This window comes from Phoenix dactylifera, chromosome 2 (assembly GCF_051530095.1).
Source record: "Phoenix dactylifera cultivar Ajwa chromosome 2, Ajwa_hap1_PhDact_Kaust_v1.1, whole genome shotgun sequence".
NCBI lineage: Eukaryota > Viridiplantae > Streptophyta > Magnoliopsida > Arecales > Arecaceae > Phoenix > Phoenix dactylifera.
This window is the reverse complement of record NC_143191.1, coordinates 41,353-57,613: the sequence shown is the minus strand read 5'-3', so window position 1 is coordinate 57,613 and position 16,261 is coordinate 41,353. Positions and strand designations below refer to the sequence as shown.

The 16,261-nt window shown below is 40.2% G+C and overlaps 1 protein-coding gene across 31 annotated transcripts in view; it reads right to left on the bottom strand.

The window, feature by feature from the left end:
- LOC103697104 (serine/threonine-protein kinase ATM-like) overlaps positions 1-14,844 on the bottom strand; it is a 74,021-nt gene extending 59,177 nt beyond the window's left edge. For 22 of the 31 annotated variants that reach the window (XM_089928570.1, XM_089928590.1, XM_089928591.1 and 19 more), the window contains exons 1-6: positions 14,066-14,840; positions 12,632-13,965; positions 12,401-12,529; positions 11,737-11,850; positions 11,601-11,653; positions 11,363-11,466 (exon numbers count right to left, since the gene is read on the bottom strand). In XM_089928570.1, the coding sequence (XP_089784696.1) occupies positions 11,363-11,466; positions 11,601-11,653; positions 11,737-11,850; positions 12,401-12,529; positions 12,632-12,653 (422 nt within the window). In that variant the 5' untranslated portion in view covers positions 12,654-13,965; positions 14,066-14,840. Of the gene's footprint in view, positions 1-1,041; positions 8,004-10,720; positions 11,145-11,362; positions 11,467-11,600; positions 11,654-11,736; positions 11,851-12,333; positions 13,966-14,065 lie in introns of those variants that run through there. The other 9 variants (XM_089928588.1, XM_089928585.1, XM_089928593.1 and 6 more) reach the window with 9 other exon arrangements.
- Positions 14,845-16,261: the final 1,417 nt, after the last annotated feature.

Below are 16,261 nucleotides of genomic sequence, written 5' to 3'. Positions count from 1 at the left end.
TCGAGCCAAGACAATGACAGCACAATCAGTCCAAGCCCGCGCACATTGAACCCGGACCAGCCAGCGCATGCATGCCTTAAGGCCAAACAAGAAAAGCCACCGTCGGCCGAGCCAAAGACTTGGCCAAAGGACAAGCGACAACCATCCGCACGCGACAGCAAACAAGGTAAGGCCCTGCAAGGCAGCGCTCGGCCAAGGATAGCAGGCCGAGACACATGGCAGAAATCCAAGCACAAGCGTAGGGCCAAACAAGGATCATAGGCAAAATTAAAGGAGCCCGCGGGCTCTTCCATAGAGATTTGGCGAGCGAAGACGTAGGCGGCCAAGATGCATCAGGCCACAAGATGGATGGAGGGCAGAATGCCAAGTCATTAATCCGCGGGAGAGCAAGCAGCTGGATCCGCGTCTCGAATAACCAAGAAGTGCGTCCCGAGAGTCTATCCGGCCAACCAACAAAAATTCCAAATCAGGCCAATCGTGGACAAGTGGCGGCATTCGCACGGGACACGCCCCCTGCCAACCGGGCGACGCATCACATGCGTCTTAGCACATGGCCGAAGGGGGCCAAACTTAGTTAGACCCCCTTGCGGCTAACTTAAAATCTTTTTATCTTTTAAATTCATTCCGCAAATAAGCCAAGGCATTAGGCCTATATAAAGAAACCATTAGGGCCCTTGGACGGCATCTTGATTTAGCTTTGAATTGTCATTTGTCAAGGGTTATTCCTTAGGTCCCCTAGGTGGAAATTTCGGCCGCGAGGCTTGGGCTAGGGTGGGGTAAATTAACTCCCCTTAGATTGTTTTAGGCAAAGCAAGGTCCCTCATCTTGCCAAGAGTCCTTGTAATTCGTTGCTTATTGGAATAGAGTCAATTTTCTTTTCAAAATTAAGCCCAAACACTTGATTCTTTTCCACTGCCGGCACCTACATTGGAATAGCATAGGCGTGGTTCCAAAGGCAGCAAGAAGAAAGCGCGTTATCCACTTCAAGTCGGTCCCAACATCAACTTCCAACCTGAACCTTGGCGCGGGGTTTGGAACCGCAAAACTCCACAGGCCAACACCAGAACACGCGTCCCATGCGCCCAGGCCGTGCGCCCAGCCCCAGTCCCTCCCGAACTGGGACTCTTCCAGCCGAGACGTGCGACTTGGTCAATCGGGACACGCATCCCATGCGCCCAGCCTGCGCAACCCGAGCAAATCCAGCCTTCCATCATCCTCCATTCAACGGCCAAGGACCAAGTCAACATCAGCTGCGGGAGGACCTCTTCTTGGATGATTTTCAGCCATTGATCTCATGCCAATCAACGGTGGAAAGGCCTTGGATCCATGGAAAGACAATTTGCCATGTTTAGGAGGGTTACTTAGTTTTGTCTAGGGTCTTAGCCTATAAATAGTGTTGTAAGGGGCCATTGTAGGGAATCCTATGATCCTATGATCCCATGAGTTGAGTCTTGTTTCTCATTGTTGAGAGTTCTTCGGCCGTAAGGCTTGGGTGGCATTGTGCCGATTTCAGTCTAGGGGTTAGGCCTTAGACTTGGGCTATTGAGTGGTTAGGCCTTCAATAGATTTCGGTCCTTAGATCTTGTGCTCTAGGACTTGGGGTAGTGGTTGATAAATCAATCTCCACTAGATTGGGCTAGAAAGGGATCTCTTCAATCCTTTGCTAGATTTTTTTTGCTTTCATTGTTCTTGTTATTTGTTCTTCAATTTAGTGGAATAAAATTCAGTTTGCTTTCATTGTTGATCTTTATATGGAGTTATTCCACCGGCGTTGCCTACAATCGGTCCATCATCAACGTTTTTTGAAGGTGCACGCAAGGAGCGCGAGGAAAAGAGCATGGTGAGAGGCTTTGGATCGTGAGCTCCCATCAATTGGTGCTTTCATTGAGATAATCCTTCAAGGAGATAACGCTTGAATACCGATCTTCCAGATTTGAGTTTTCATTGCATATTCTTTTAGATCTGAAGTTAAAAATCAGATCATAGTTTTTATCAAGATTATTGGTGAAGTTCATAAAAATTCTGCATCTTATATTGGGCTTGAATTTGTATTCGATTGGGAGATTTGAAGTTTCTGTTTTTATTTTTGTAAAACCCCTATCGGAGGTTGATTGAGTGGTGTACAAATCAGGTGGGTTGGTTCATCCTTTGGGTGACAACCGTAGGGGGTTTGGGGACTGATTTAGAAAGTTTCTGTGTTGCAGAAAAATTCTGCAGGAAGGTGTTTGTTTGGGTTGTTAAGAGCAGGGTTTTCTGAAGCTTTGATTGTGATTTTTTTTTTGAGAGTTTCAGAGGTTATTAGTTGCTGGTATAGGCCTCTTTGTGGGGTGATTTGGTTCTGTTTTGAAGTTGATATTTGCTGCTAAAGTTTGTGGAGTGCCGCAGGAATTTTCTGCAGTCCAGAAATTTTGGTACACAGCAAGTTGTTTGGGCTTGTTGAGTTCTGATTTTTGGGAGTTTGAGGGGCTGTTGTCTCAGAGTTTTAGAGTCCTAAATCAGAGGGTTAGAAGGGATGGAGTCCCCTAGAAGTTCCCATATTCAGGATAGGAGGTTGGAGGCCCTTGAAGTTAGTTCGGCCATCCTTAACCGGGCATTGGAAACTTTGTCTAATACGTTGGCAATGAACATGGCTAAAATAAGGAGAGAAAGAAGTGAGAAGATAGAGAGATTAGAAAAGAGAATAGGTGGATGGGAAAGAGAGAAGGAACGTAGGAGAACTCATAGAGAAGTCCCTAGGTCGCATGCCTCACGGTAGGACTAAGTATGGTATGAAAGCGAGAGTGATGATGATGATGACATTAGGCATAACAAGAGGCAAAACAGGCGAAAAAATATGAGGAAGAACATGGGGAGAGGACGAAGAATAGAGGGTCGAAGAGTTGTGTTAAAAAGATGGTTAAAAGGAGACCAGTATAGTGAGAGACATAGGGGGTACTATGATGAAGAAGAAACCGAAGTTGCTGAAAGTTCTGCGGACAGCAGCAGCGAACCAGAAAATTCAGAGGGTGGCCAAGTGTTCCTACTTGATGACAGCAACAAAGAACTTGATGCTGGAACCGACTATAGCAAAGCGGATGATGCTGAAGCAAATTGTTGCAATAAACTGCGTGCTACAACTGAATCTGAAGCAACCAACCATGAAGGAATGGCCAACCAAACCGAGCCAACTGCATCCGCAAATTCAGATCTACTACAGGTGGCCACAACAGAACCTATTGATGCAACATTGAGCGGCGCTGAAGATGCAGATGGCAGCAGCGATGAATCTAAGCATCAAGAGACCGGCCAAGCATTCTTGCCGAATGATTGCAACAAAGAGGAGGATGCTGCAACAGAATCTGCAGCAGCAAGCCGTGAAGAAGCCAAGCAACATGGGATGGCTGATGCGGGGACTTTGAATCAAGGGATAGCCGAAGAGATGGAAGATTATTTTGGTGCAACCCTTAGCGGCAGCAAGTTGCAGATTTGCGACCATGACCGAGAAGGGCTGACCTTCTACATGCGGTATGTCCATGTGCCTATAATTCCTAACTTCAACAGGGACATGTTTAGGCACTTCCACAATAGTCAAGTGGGCGGACATCCTAGGTGGCTTCGCACCCAAGCAAAGCACTCTTCCTATGGGGAAGGGTTGAAGACTTGGCGACGGTTGATCTATTGGGGCGGCATACCGAAAACAAAAACTACACGGAAGGCCAATGAAGGTGTTCGACGACACTCAGAGCATATCCTTAGGGGATATTTTTCAAGAAAGGGGTTTTGTTGAGGACCTCCGCAAGCGCCGCCAACCAAGAAGGATATCGGGCCATAAGGAGGCCAACGGAGGGTCAAGCCAAGGCCAACTATTTTGCTTGGAAAGCCTTGGCCAAGCCCCTTCATTTGGCCAAGCACATTCATGGTCGGCCGAGACCATGCCCGTGCCGCACACACTGCGCCCATGCATGCCAAGCCTCGGCCGAGCACGCCCAACCTCGGCCGAGCCAACCGCGCGCCCATGCGTGCCCAAGCCTCGGTTGAGCATGCCCAACCTTGGCCGAGCCCGCCGTGCGCGCAGCCCCGCCAAAGCCTTGCCACAGCCAAGTCCTGCCGCGGCCAAGCCCCGCCCGCCACGCGCGCCGGCTGGCGGCCACGCACCCAAGTCCCAGTCCTCCCAAACTGGGACTCTCGCAGCCGAGACGCGTGACCCAGTCAATCGAGACGTGTTCCATGCGCCCATGCCGCGCGCCCAGTCCCAGTCCCCCCCGGACTGAGACTCTTCCAGCTGGGACACGCAACCCAGTCAACCGGAACACAGTCCCGTACGCCCAGCCCGCGCGACCCGAGCAAATCCAGCCTTCCATCATCCTCCATTCAATGGCCAAGGACCAAGTCAACATCAGCGGTTGGACCTCTTCTTGGATGATTTTCAGCATTGATCTCATGCCAATCGACGGTGGAAAGGCCTTGGATCCATAAAAAGATAATTTGCCATGGTTAGGAGGGTTACTTAGTTTTGTCTAGGGTCTTAGCCTATAAATAGAGTTGTAAAGGGCCATTGCAGGGAATCCTATGATCCTATGATCCCATGAGTTAAGTCTAGTTTCTCACTATTGAGAGTTCTTCGGCCATAAGGCTTGGGCGGCATTGTGCCGATTTCGGTCTAGGAGTTAGACCTTAGACTTGAACTATTGAGGGGTTAGGCCTTCAATAGATTGCAGTCCTTAGATCTTGTGTTTTAGGACTTGGGCTAGTGGTCGATAAATCAATCTCCACTAGATTGGGCTAGAAAGAGATTTCTTCAATCCCTTGCTAGATTTCTTTTGCTTTCATTGTTCTTGTTATTTGTTCTTCCATTTAGTGGAATAAAATTCAGTTTGCTTTCATTGTTGATCTTTATATTGAGTTATTCCACCGGCATTGCCTACAATCGGTCCATCATCAGCATTTTTTGAAGGCACACGTAAGGAGCGCGAGAAAAAAGGCATGGTGAGGGGCTTTGGACCGTGAGCCCCCATCAAAAAGCCGACCAGAGTCTGACGTAATATGGATTTCGAGAGCTAAGTTGCAGCGCCTTGACCCTGACCTTCTGAAGCAGTACGACAGCCGGCCAAACCTGCACTCGACGAAGTCGAGTTTTTCCCACCTGAAAGAAGTTGATGGGGACATAAGAGCCGTTCTTTTAGATGACATAGCCATCAGAGCCATTCGCTCGCGTTCGCACCAGGGATTGACATCATTATGGCTAGGAGATGATCTTGAGCCACCAGTTTGAGTCAGGCCCCGGAGTGGATCCATTTCAGTCTGCGTCATTTATAATTTATTGCATTATTAGTTGCTTTTGTCATTGCTTGAGTCGATTTGGTTAGTTGTTGAGTCAAGTGATTAGATCAATTGATCAATGTAAGACCTAATTATAAAGGTCCAATTTTGGGTGTGATCAGTTGGTTTAATGGTCCAATATTAGTAAGTGTTTAATTGATATGATGTAAGGTCCAATTTGTAAGGGCCCAAGTTTGGTAATATAGTCAATTGATTGACCTGATGTAAGGCCTATATAAAGGCCACCCCTCTCAAGAATTAGGGCATTAAAGAATTGAATAATAATTAGCCTCCCTTTCTTCCTCTTCCTTCTCTTTTCTTCTTCCTCTTCCTTCCCTATTCTCCCTGCAGTGGTCCTCCATCATCTAGCAACTGAAATATTTTAACCATTATATGCAGATGACTAAGAGAAGGAGCTTATCTACATAGGTTGGGATCAGGTTATACACGGACCTGACCTGACCTGACTTGAATAATCTATTGGGTCAAAAACTTTAGTCGCGGACCTGACCGAGCCGACCCGATCTTCTAATGGGTTAGGTCTGAGTCCAACATTAAGACCCAAACAAGAATTCAAGTCGGGTCGAGGTCACTCATGACCCGATACGATCCAACCCAACCTAACCCATTTGCATCCCTACTTTGGATGGTCATTCTAAGGATATAGATCTCATACGCCCATCCACAAACTCTGAATCAACCAAAAAAGAGGTGAGAGAGAATAAAAAGAAACAACGAAATAATTCTCAGGAAATTAACACCCCAGGTAGGAACCCTAGGGGTATTTATAAGTAGTATAATAAGAATCCTTTCCTTTTCTTCCCCCTTTCCATATGCCATCGTCCACTCTCATTACAACTCTAACTAAAATAACAAAAAGGAAAGTTAACTATTTAAATAACAAAATGAAAAGTTCACCATAGGAAAGTACACTCTAACTGAATATAACCACTAAATAATTGGCATCTAACCAAAGGCTCGAACCCACGACCACAATATTAAAAGCCTTGGATGCCTGATCAAAGCTCAAAATAAATTGCAATAAGAGCCTTTAATCAGGCCTTGAGACACTCTATATGTGCAAACACCATAACCAGAGTCACCAATCTCACAACAAGTAGTTCAGCAGACTTGGTGATAAACACCATGTCTAAAATCCATATGCCTTACATTCTTCATATAACTTTGATCAATTATCTCGTAAGTCCTGTCAATAAGTGAATTCAGATGAATCTGCAGCAACATGTAAAGAGTGTACCCCACTATTTCATATTTTTTGAAACAGTTAATATTTAGAAAATGTTGCTTCGTCGGCATGGTTCCTTGAAAGGACCCACCTTTGTTGCCATCTCATATTTATATTGCTTAAATTTGTAATTATATAAACCAACTAGGTGTGAGAGTTTTCTTTCAATTTATAATGCTTGTCAATTTGAACGACTTCACTAGCAAAAGAATAGGCCAAATATGATGAATGTGAAAATACCAATGCACTAAAGTTAATTAAATCCCTTCAAATATCAAATTAGCTTCCTAAACTTTCACGAGTGCCTTCAAACCAATAAATTAAGAGAGACTTGTCTGCACGAATCCCATAGTTATGGATAAGAAAAGAAAAGGCACTATTAATCCTGCAGCAAGAAGGGAATTTTGAAGGACTCAATACAGATACAAGACATGTATAGTGAACAAACGCTCAAGTCCATGCCAAATTGTATATATTTGTATCAAAATACGGATGCTGATTATTGTTACTTCACTAAACAAGTACTAATTATTGTTATTTCATTAATCAAAACCATTATTTATCCATTATCAAGAAAATTTGCAGCAATATAAGACCTTGCACAAATCAAAAATATATTAGTGAACTATAATACTTTATTGACTAAGTCAACTATTTAACAACCCAAAATGAATTAAAAAAATGCAAGAGCAGTTATAACAGATACAAGAAAGAAAGAGCTTGAAAAAACAATAGGCACATAATTTATACTTCATACAATTTCTATTACATAGAATCAGGTTATATGGCAAATGCCCCAAAGTGCACAAACCATGTATATATTTTAAGTCACGTACACCTTTATATACCTAGACATATGATAAGGTCCAAGTAACACCATATCTAGGCTTCTTAATTATGCAAGCCTTTTGTGACCAGTTTTTATTTGAATTAATAACTCAAAAGACTCAATTAGAAAACAAGCGGAGCTTGAATTGCCAAAATAGCATATATTTGGACCATACAGCCTAATATCAAAAGATACATTTTTTATAAATTTTAAATCAGTTGATATTTAATAAGAACTATATATTGTTTAAATGTACTTATTAAATATTTTTTTATGATGAAAATCCATCTGAGTCATTTGATATGAGTATTGCAGTTGAAATGTTTATTCACTTCTCAAATGTTAATATTTCTCATAAAGATAAAACTACAACCTTCATATCGAAATCTAGCAACTGAAATAATTTAACCATTATATGCAGATGGCTGAGAGAAGAAGCTTATCTACATGTACATAATATTGCATGCACATAAGCAAAGACCCAACTCTAGATGCTCTCTCAGCTCTTAACCATTGACCCAGGTGACAAGCCCCCTAAACCAGAAGTCAACTCTTGAGACACAGCACCATCCTGCCTAACCGTCATCGCTCTTCTTTTGTCCTTCCCTTGCTCCTCCCCCAGACCCTATGCTTCAAGCCACCGGCAACATCAATCAACACTAAAAAAGCAGACAAACAATATCTTGAACCAGCACACAACCCTGTCCCACAACACCACAACTTACAAGTATTGCAATACCAAGTTCAATACTTCTCCCTTCTGTTTTTGTTCTAACTCGTTCTACTTTCAGAGGACAAGAAATCAGAGTTTTCCGCCATAAGTTATAATTTTAATAAGGGACTCTTTATAGAATTCAAAAAGAATCAGTGTCACAAGTATATAGCACAAATACATATTAATTTAAATAACTTCTAGCTATGCTCCACATTTTTTTGTTGTCATCGACAAGACAATGGAATGAAATTCCTTTTGAATGTTATTTGAACACAAAATTGAACAGACACAACTGGCAATGAGTCAGATCAGGTGATGATCTACACCTAGTCTGAATCCTAATCCAACATGACCTTTTTTTTTAACAACAAAATCAGGATCTGACCATGAAAGGGTGGCCAAAAAGTGAATCCAGCTCCACATTCAATACAATCTCAGGGAGCACACAAGAACTTTATACAGAGGGATACGCAAACTGCAATATAAGAACCACATTGTTTCTTGGCTTTTGCCAGAATCTTTAAAAAAAAAAAATTCTCAATAATATTAGTATCCTATTACCCAGTCATTTTTTACCTAAATCTTTTATGCACATTTCCATTTACTAATATGCAAAAAATCTACTTAGATTACTTAGGCCCTGTTTGGAGGAGCTGTTGGCAGTAGAGCTGTTGGAAATAGAGCTGTTGGAAGTAGAGTTGTCTGAAGTAGAGCTGTTATAAAAAGCTGTTTGCTGTTTGGTAACTACATTTCTAAAGTGCTGTGGCGCTTTAACATGTGTTTGGTAAACAAACTGAAAAAGTACTTTTGTGTGACAAAATGACCATAAAGGACATTACTAGTATTATAAAACAGAGCATAATAAAATATAATATGTAGATCCGAAAAAAATATGATATAGTATAATATTAATATAATATAATATAATATTATTATAATATAGTACTATAATACTGTGTACTATAGAATAATAATTTAATATAATATTAAATTATTTAACATGACATATCAATATATTATGGTATAATGTAATATAATATTATATTTATAGTATAATCAATAATAAATATATAAAATATTATAATTATTAGTGTAAGTTCATTTTTCATCCTTCTGATGACCATTTGCAGTTAACCAGCGGCAATCTCGACGGAAGGGAGCCAAGGCGGACGCACATTGCCGTGGGCGGACGCCGCCGCCCAAAAGGGCACCCCACGATTTCCAATATCATCAAAAATATGAGCATAAATTAATTTTTCATAATATAACATAATATTAAATTATTTAACATAATATATTAACATATTATGATATAATGTAATATAATATTATATTTATAGTATAATACATAATAAAGGTATAAAATATTATAATTATTAGCATAAATTAATTTCTCATAATATAATATAATATTAAATTATCTAACATAACATATTAATATATTATGATACAATATTATATTATATTTATAGTATAATACAATAATAAAAATATAAAAAAATTTAATTATTAGCGTAAATTAATTTTTACTCTTCTGATGACCATTTATCTTCCTAACAAATTTTCTTGCTAGATGATAAAATTGGTTAAACAATTACTAATATTTTTATTTATTTATTTATTTATTTATTTTATTTTCTCTATTTTTTTCATTTCCTTTTCTACTTTTTTTTCCTTTTCTTTTATTTTTCTTTTCTTCTTTTTCTTTTCTTTTCTTTTCCTTCTCTTCTTTCTTTTTCCTCCTTCCCGAAGCTTCTCCCCTCCCTTCTTCCTCCCTTGCCTCACTTCTCCCGCATGGTCATGGAAGGGGCGATCAAGCTCCCAGCGGCGCGACGACGGGAGGATGGGCGACGAAGCCGAAGAGAGAAGCTTTGAGGAAGAGGGAGAGCGGTCGGGGGAGAGGGAGAGGTGGTTGGGCGAGGGAGAAGAGGCGGAGGGAGTCAGGGGCGGCGACGCGGGAGAGGGAGCAGCAGAGGAGGATGGAGAAGAGGAAGACGACGTCGGAGGCGGTGGCGGGGGAGAGAGAGCGGCAGAGGAGGAGGGCGTTGGCGACAGCAGTAGGGGAGAGGGAACGACAGAGGAGGAGGGAGAAAAGGCGGAGGGCGTCGAGGGCGGCGGCGAGGGAGAGGGGGCGGCGGCGAGGGAGACAGAACGGCGGCGGAGGAGGGAGAAGAGGGGGAGGGCGTCATGGGCGGCGGCGGGGGAGATGGAGAGGAGGGGGATGGGCGGAAGAGGAAGAGGAAGAGGAGGGTGATGGGCGGAAGAGGAAGAGGCGGTGGATGGGCCACTTTGGGAAGGAAAAAAGAATTTTTAAATGGGGGTACTTTTGGTAAAATAACAGCTTTCCGACAAAGCTGAAAACAGCTTTTGGGAGGAAGCTACAAATTAGAGCTTCCCCCCAAAAGTTGTTTTCAGCTTCCCGCAAAAGCTGAAACAGCTTTCCGAAATTTTACCAAACATCTTTTTTTGTTTAAAAGTACTTTTGGAGGGCCAGAAAGTGCTTTTTGGCCCTCCAAAAGCTTCCCTAAACAGGGCCTTATTCTGAGACCCTAAAATTATGTTTACATTATATTTCCACTCTTTTTATCTTAATAAAAAAAGCTAATGATATTCTTTGTTGTCATAGTTTTGCTTTTATTTTTTTTCATTTGGTAATATATCAACTGTGATTCTTTATGTATTTGTTGTCATATTGAAGCAATAATTGAAATAATGATCGCCTATTAAATTAAAGAGAAATTTGATATAATACTTATGAAGAATAATTTTCAGCGTCCAAGTCCCATATCTCTTCTGACTTTCTTATAAGAGCCCACACATAATATTAGGCTCCAATCAAATGGTTCATATTGAAACAACTAACATAAATCTTATGTATTCTAACATATAGTACTAATAGAATTCCAATCAAGTACTGTATCAATTAAATAAAGTTTGCATAATATTTGCTTCATATTTTACATGAAAAAATAAATATAATTGGTGGATTTGATTCAATATTTGATGTAGGAATTTTTAGTGTTGTTGGATCCAAATTTACATTCATATCCTACAATCTGCAAAATAAATACATTTAAGTTTAGATCCTTGCAGCATCCAATATATCGACACAGATGAGCAATGTTGGCATCTTAATGACTAATCATACTATAAATCAAGGAAACCTTTTAATTTTTCATGGCACTCACAATAACAGAAAACTTAAAATATCATTATATATGAAGTAATGATTTTCAGTAAAGAAGCTATATAAGATGTGACATTAGTTTCTCACCAAAGCCATGAGCCTTTCATGATTCCATCCTTAATGCAAGCATCAGGATTCTCCATTTTCAGCCACTTCTCATGATATGATGTCTTTGTAGTGTTTTTACAAGCCTGAATAATAATAACTCTTTAGCATGAGCAAATTCACTAATATGATTGACCAACAAATTCAGAAGAACTGCGCACACTACACATTTGAAGTCAAGATCTGATTAAAAAAACTGTAGCAGCAAGCAACATCAAACCTTGTTGAGTGCCCGCCAGAGTTCCAACCTTATCATCTCTAGACATATCACTCCTAGATATCAATGCAATATCAGCAAATACATATACAGCCTAAAAGGTTTCAAGATCATCCATCAAGAAGAAACTAAGACTCACCACAGAAACCAGTACCAGTATTAGTGCTTTGGTCTAATTCCTTGAAAATAATATCAAGAAGTTGTTCTATAAGCACACTTCGTTCTGACATAGTCCTGATGAACTTTAGTCGTACTGTTGCATAAAGAATGACAGAGTTCTACAATGAAAAAATATTCACGAATAGAGGAATATCTCATTACAGTTTAGACCAAAAACAAAAGAGATTATCCATGCAGGAACCTTTAACCCTCGATCACGAGTTACTAGCAAGCCAATAATGAAACATAAACTGTTGTACAGCACAATGAATTTCCATGGCTTGATATCCAAGATTTGGGCCATCATTTAGCAAGTAGGTATTAATGCATTTCATTAGCTTGTGTGAGAACTTACCCTCATCCCTAGCAAAGTTCCACAAATGAAAGGCATTATATAAATTTGCAATCTTTTTTCTCACCCTTTATAAAGCTACAGTAAACTTACTCATAAGAAAGCATGGAAACAATAAATACAACTCTTGAAAGCCATCTCCTCTTAATTCTTCATAAATGATGCAGCTTCTGAATGTAACAAGATCATATGCATGCCTCATAAATCCAACCACACAATGCTTACCTAATCTGTGAAAATATTTCAATAAACCCCTTAACAAGATCCTCCCTGATGTTGTCTGGACAATCACCTGGTGGGTTTTCCAGAAGGGCATGAAGAGACAAGATATAGCGGAAGGCTTCCTCTTTGGAGCTGGAATGACTATTAGATTTCATGTTGATGGACAGTCCTACCTTATTTATGACTAGATCTACTAGACCTGCTTGCAGAAAAATAAACCCACTAGTAGCATCAGGTAAATGGCATACAGAACATATCAATCTGAGAGACACATGAGAATGAATTTAAAAGACAAACTCACTCCAATAAACTGGCCTCCTCATTTGATAGCGGTAATCTTCAACAGTTAGAAGATGCTGTAGGATGCTGCTGTATTCTGAACGAAAGCTAGGAGCATCTTTTATAACATCCCATATGATTAAATAGATGTTTAACAACAGAAAATAAGAGTTTTTTCCTACAAAATTTTGATTTTAAAGACATGAAAATCTAGACAAAAAAAATTGCTACTGTAAAAAATTTAAGGTCCTGCCAATCTGAAAAATTAAGGTCCTGCCAATCTGAAAAATTAAGGTCCATCAAAGTACATCACTGTCTACTGCTTACATTCGGTCCAAACCAAACAAAATTTTGATGTAGTTTAAAGACATAAAAATTAAGAACCATAAGGTTCATCACAAGTACATCACTACCTGCTGCTTACTTTCAGTCAAAACCTTGACATGAAAATTTTGATACTCAGTACAACAGTTGAGATCAAGATTGAGGCGGTTACTTGTCAATTCATTGGTTAATGATCCCCTTGTGTCTTCTGACATGGTGGTTAAGGTGGGATAGTGGTGGTTCCAGTGATCCTTTGTCAATCATTTCAGCATTGATAGCCTGGTGTTCGTTGAGATGGTGGTTATAGTGGTTATTCAGCAATTCTTGGAGATTGTAGTGGTGGTGACCATCAGGTACCAATCACTGTTTATCATAAGAACCTTTATAATGGAGTTTCCTTTCAAAACTGCCTACATTGTACATTGGCTTTGAGAGGAATAGAATCTCCTACTAAATTGGAAGAGAACGAGTGACTAGCTAACAACTTATGTCATGAAGAAGCAACCTGTGTAGGTCTAAAAGTATGTGTACTATGATATACTGACAATTCTATTCCAATTAATCCACATATGTCAGCTACAGTGGCTCCTGATCATGGAATTATCCATATTACTAAGTTGGAAGATGCATACAGCAATCCAGTTGCGTTGACCTTCTGTAACATATTTTGCCATAATTCTTTTCGCAGTACACAACTAAAAATGCAAGATAGCATTAGAGGAGGGTGGTGGTGGTGGTGGTGGTGGTGGTGGTGAGAAAAGGGAACAAAGGTAATTTATGGAACTAACTCATGATCCGGAAACAATATTAGCAGCAACAAACAACGGAAGAAGTTTCATGACCAGTACAACAAATAGACACATGTCGCGTCAATCTTTTACTGACCTGATAGCTTCTGATCCTCAGCATATTGGATGGCAGTACGAAGAGTCTTTTGGCAGTATTAGTTTTTTCTGTGGACGTTTCTTGCTCGTGGAGATCTCCAGTCAATGCACTTCGTCAGCAATATAATGAGAAAAGGCCATGTCTCAGCTGCAAAACAATAAAAAGAAGCAAGATTTTGCACCCTTCTTCCCCATTATACATTCAAGAAACAGTGGATTACGACCAAGAAAAAAATGAGATCAGACACCTTTCTTTCCCAAGACTCGTCCAAGGAAACATCCGATTGTTATCAAGAAACCACAAGAACCTCAGCTCACCATGAGGGATCTCGTTGGGCTTGCTCCTGACAGTGTTCTCACCGAGTAGCCTACAGAAACTGATCGATCTCTCGTCCTCCAGCCAGCTATTCAACAGTTTGATCCCTTCCCGGAAACCATCGAAGAATGAGAAAATTGCAATCAAGAATAAATCAAGAACCCGGAAAAGGATAAGGAAATAAAAAAGGAGCACGAGAAGGAGCCATTGGGTTGAGGGTTTGGGCAAGGGATCGCGGAGCTCACGTCGCGGGCCTTGGCCTTGTCGGAGGAGATCTTGGAGATGATCTCTTGGACGTCTCTCGAGGTCGCCATGATCCCGCAGCGACAGAGCTCTCAAACGCTCTCCTTCTAAAAGGATGGGGGCAATGGAAGCGAGGGGGGTTAGGGTTTCATTTACAGGGTTCGAAGGAAGGAGGGATGGCTTCCAGAGAAAGGAGGCGGAGGAGGAGACGCAGCGGCAAGACGGGGAGGGATTTGGAAGGAAGAAGGGTTTGCGAAAGAGGGGATGGGAAATTATAGGAGGGGGTTTGGACAAAGGGGCCGCTCTCCTTCTAGGAGGAGAATGGGGGCAATGGAAGCGAGGGGAATTAGGGTTTCATTTATAGGGTTCGAAGGAAAGAGGGATGGCTTCGAGAGAAAGGAGGCGGAGGAGAAGAAGCGGGAAGACGGGGAGGGGAGGGCTTTGGAAGGAAGAATTGTTTGACACGGGGATTTATAGGAGGGGGTTTGCACCAAGGGTGCCTTCCGAAGGCGAATGGAGCGAGCGGGTCGAGACGTGTCTTACGCCCGAAATACGAGCAGGAGTCCGTTCCTGGGGCGTTTGGTAACCCCAACAAGATCACCACGATGATACGAGATTTTCGATAATTCGAATGATTTAATCTAATTATCTAAAATCAATGCATTTAGTAGACTATAGTTCAGTAATTAAAAAATTTTAAATATTCATTAGTAACTACAAAAATTTAAAATCACCGGCTACATAATACAGCAAATATCTGTGATATATCTTACATAGATTTTTTATGTGATTTTAATTCTTATGAATAAAAAATATAAGTCAATATGCTAATTCTTATAATAGCTCCATAATTTTGTCACATATTCTACTTTTAGTAGCCTTTATTATATATTTATTAATCATATAAAATATATTATAATAAAATATTAATATATTTATCAATATATTAATTATTAATATATTCTAAAAAATATATTTATTACTCCAATAAATTATTAATCATATAAAAATATGTTATTTTTCATTATAGAATTAATATTTTTATTTATACTTATAATAGATTTTTTAATACTAATAATTATTTTGATTAGAAAAATAAAGTGAATAGAAGTAATATATTAAATATTTTTATTATATAAATATAAAATATAATAATATATTTCTACTATAATTTAAAATTATCCTTCAATAATAATATGATTAGTAATATATTATAATATAATATAATATATATCATTAATATAATATATAATTAGGGGTGCAAATGGGTCGGGTCGGGTCGGGTCCTAGGTGACCCCGATCCTGTCACGCCCCGGATCCGGTTCCGTGACACGGCCGTGCTATTGCCGACTATCGCCCACAGTAGCACGCAGCCTCATACAGGGTAACAGGTAGCCAAAAGGATTTATCCTTATATATATATATTAAAAGTTTGCAGTACAACCTTCAAGTTTGAAAACCAAAAATACAGAACTTCTAGGCTATTCATATGTACAGAAGTATATAAGCTTCTCCAAAAATACGAAGCTCTGTAACAAAATAAAAACATGTCTGATGGCGATCACTGGTGAGGATCTGAAAGAAAGCGAAACATAAACAGATGTGAGCTACACGGCTCAGTAAGTAATCCTGCATAATCCTACCGGATCAACCAGTAGACTAAACATGTAAATCAGGGTTTTGAGAAGCTGACATGCATGTTTATCTAAAAATCATCCTGGCATAATAAGTATGCAATTTAAACAAAACAGTAGTGCAAATCACAAAATTTTTCATAAAATATGCATATGAAACCGTGCCCCCAGCATGCCGTGGTCCTTTTTCTCTCGGATGCTACTACGAAGTCCATTCGGCCACTGGCGGGGCCAGCTAGTCATTCTCGGCC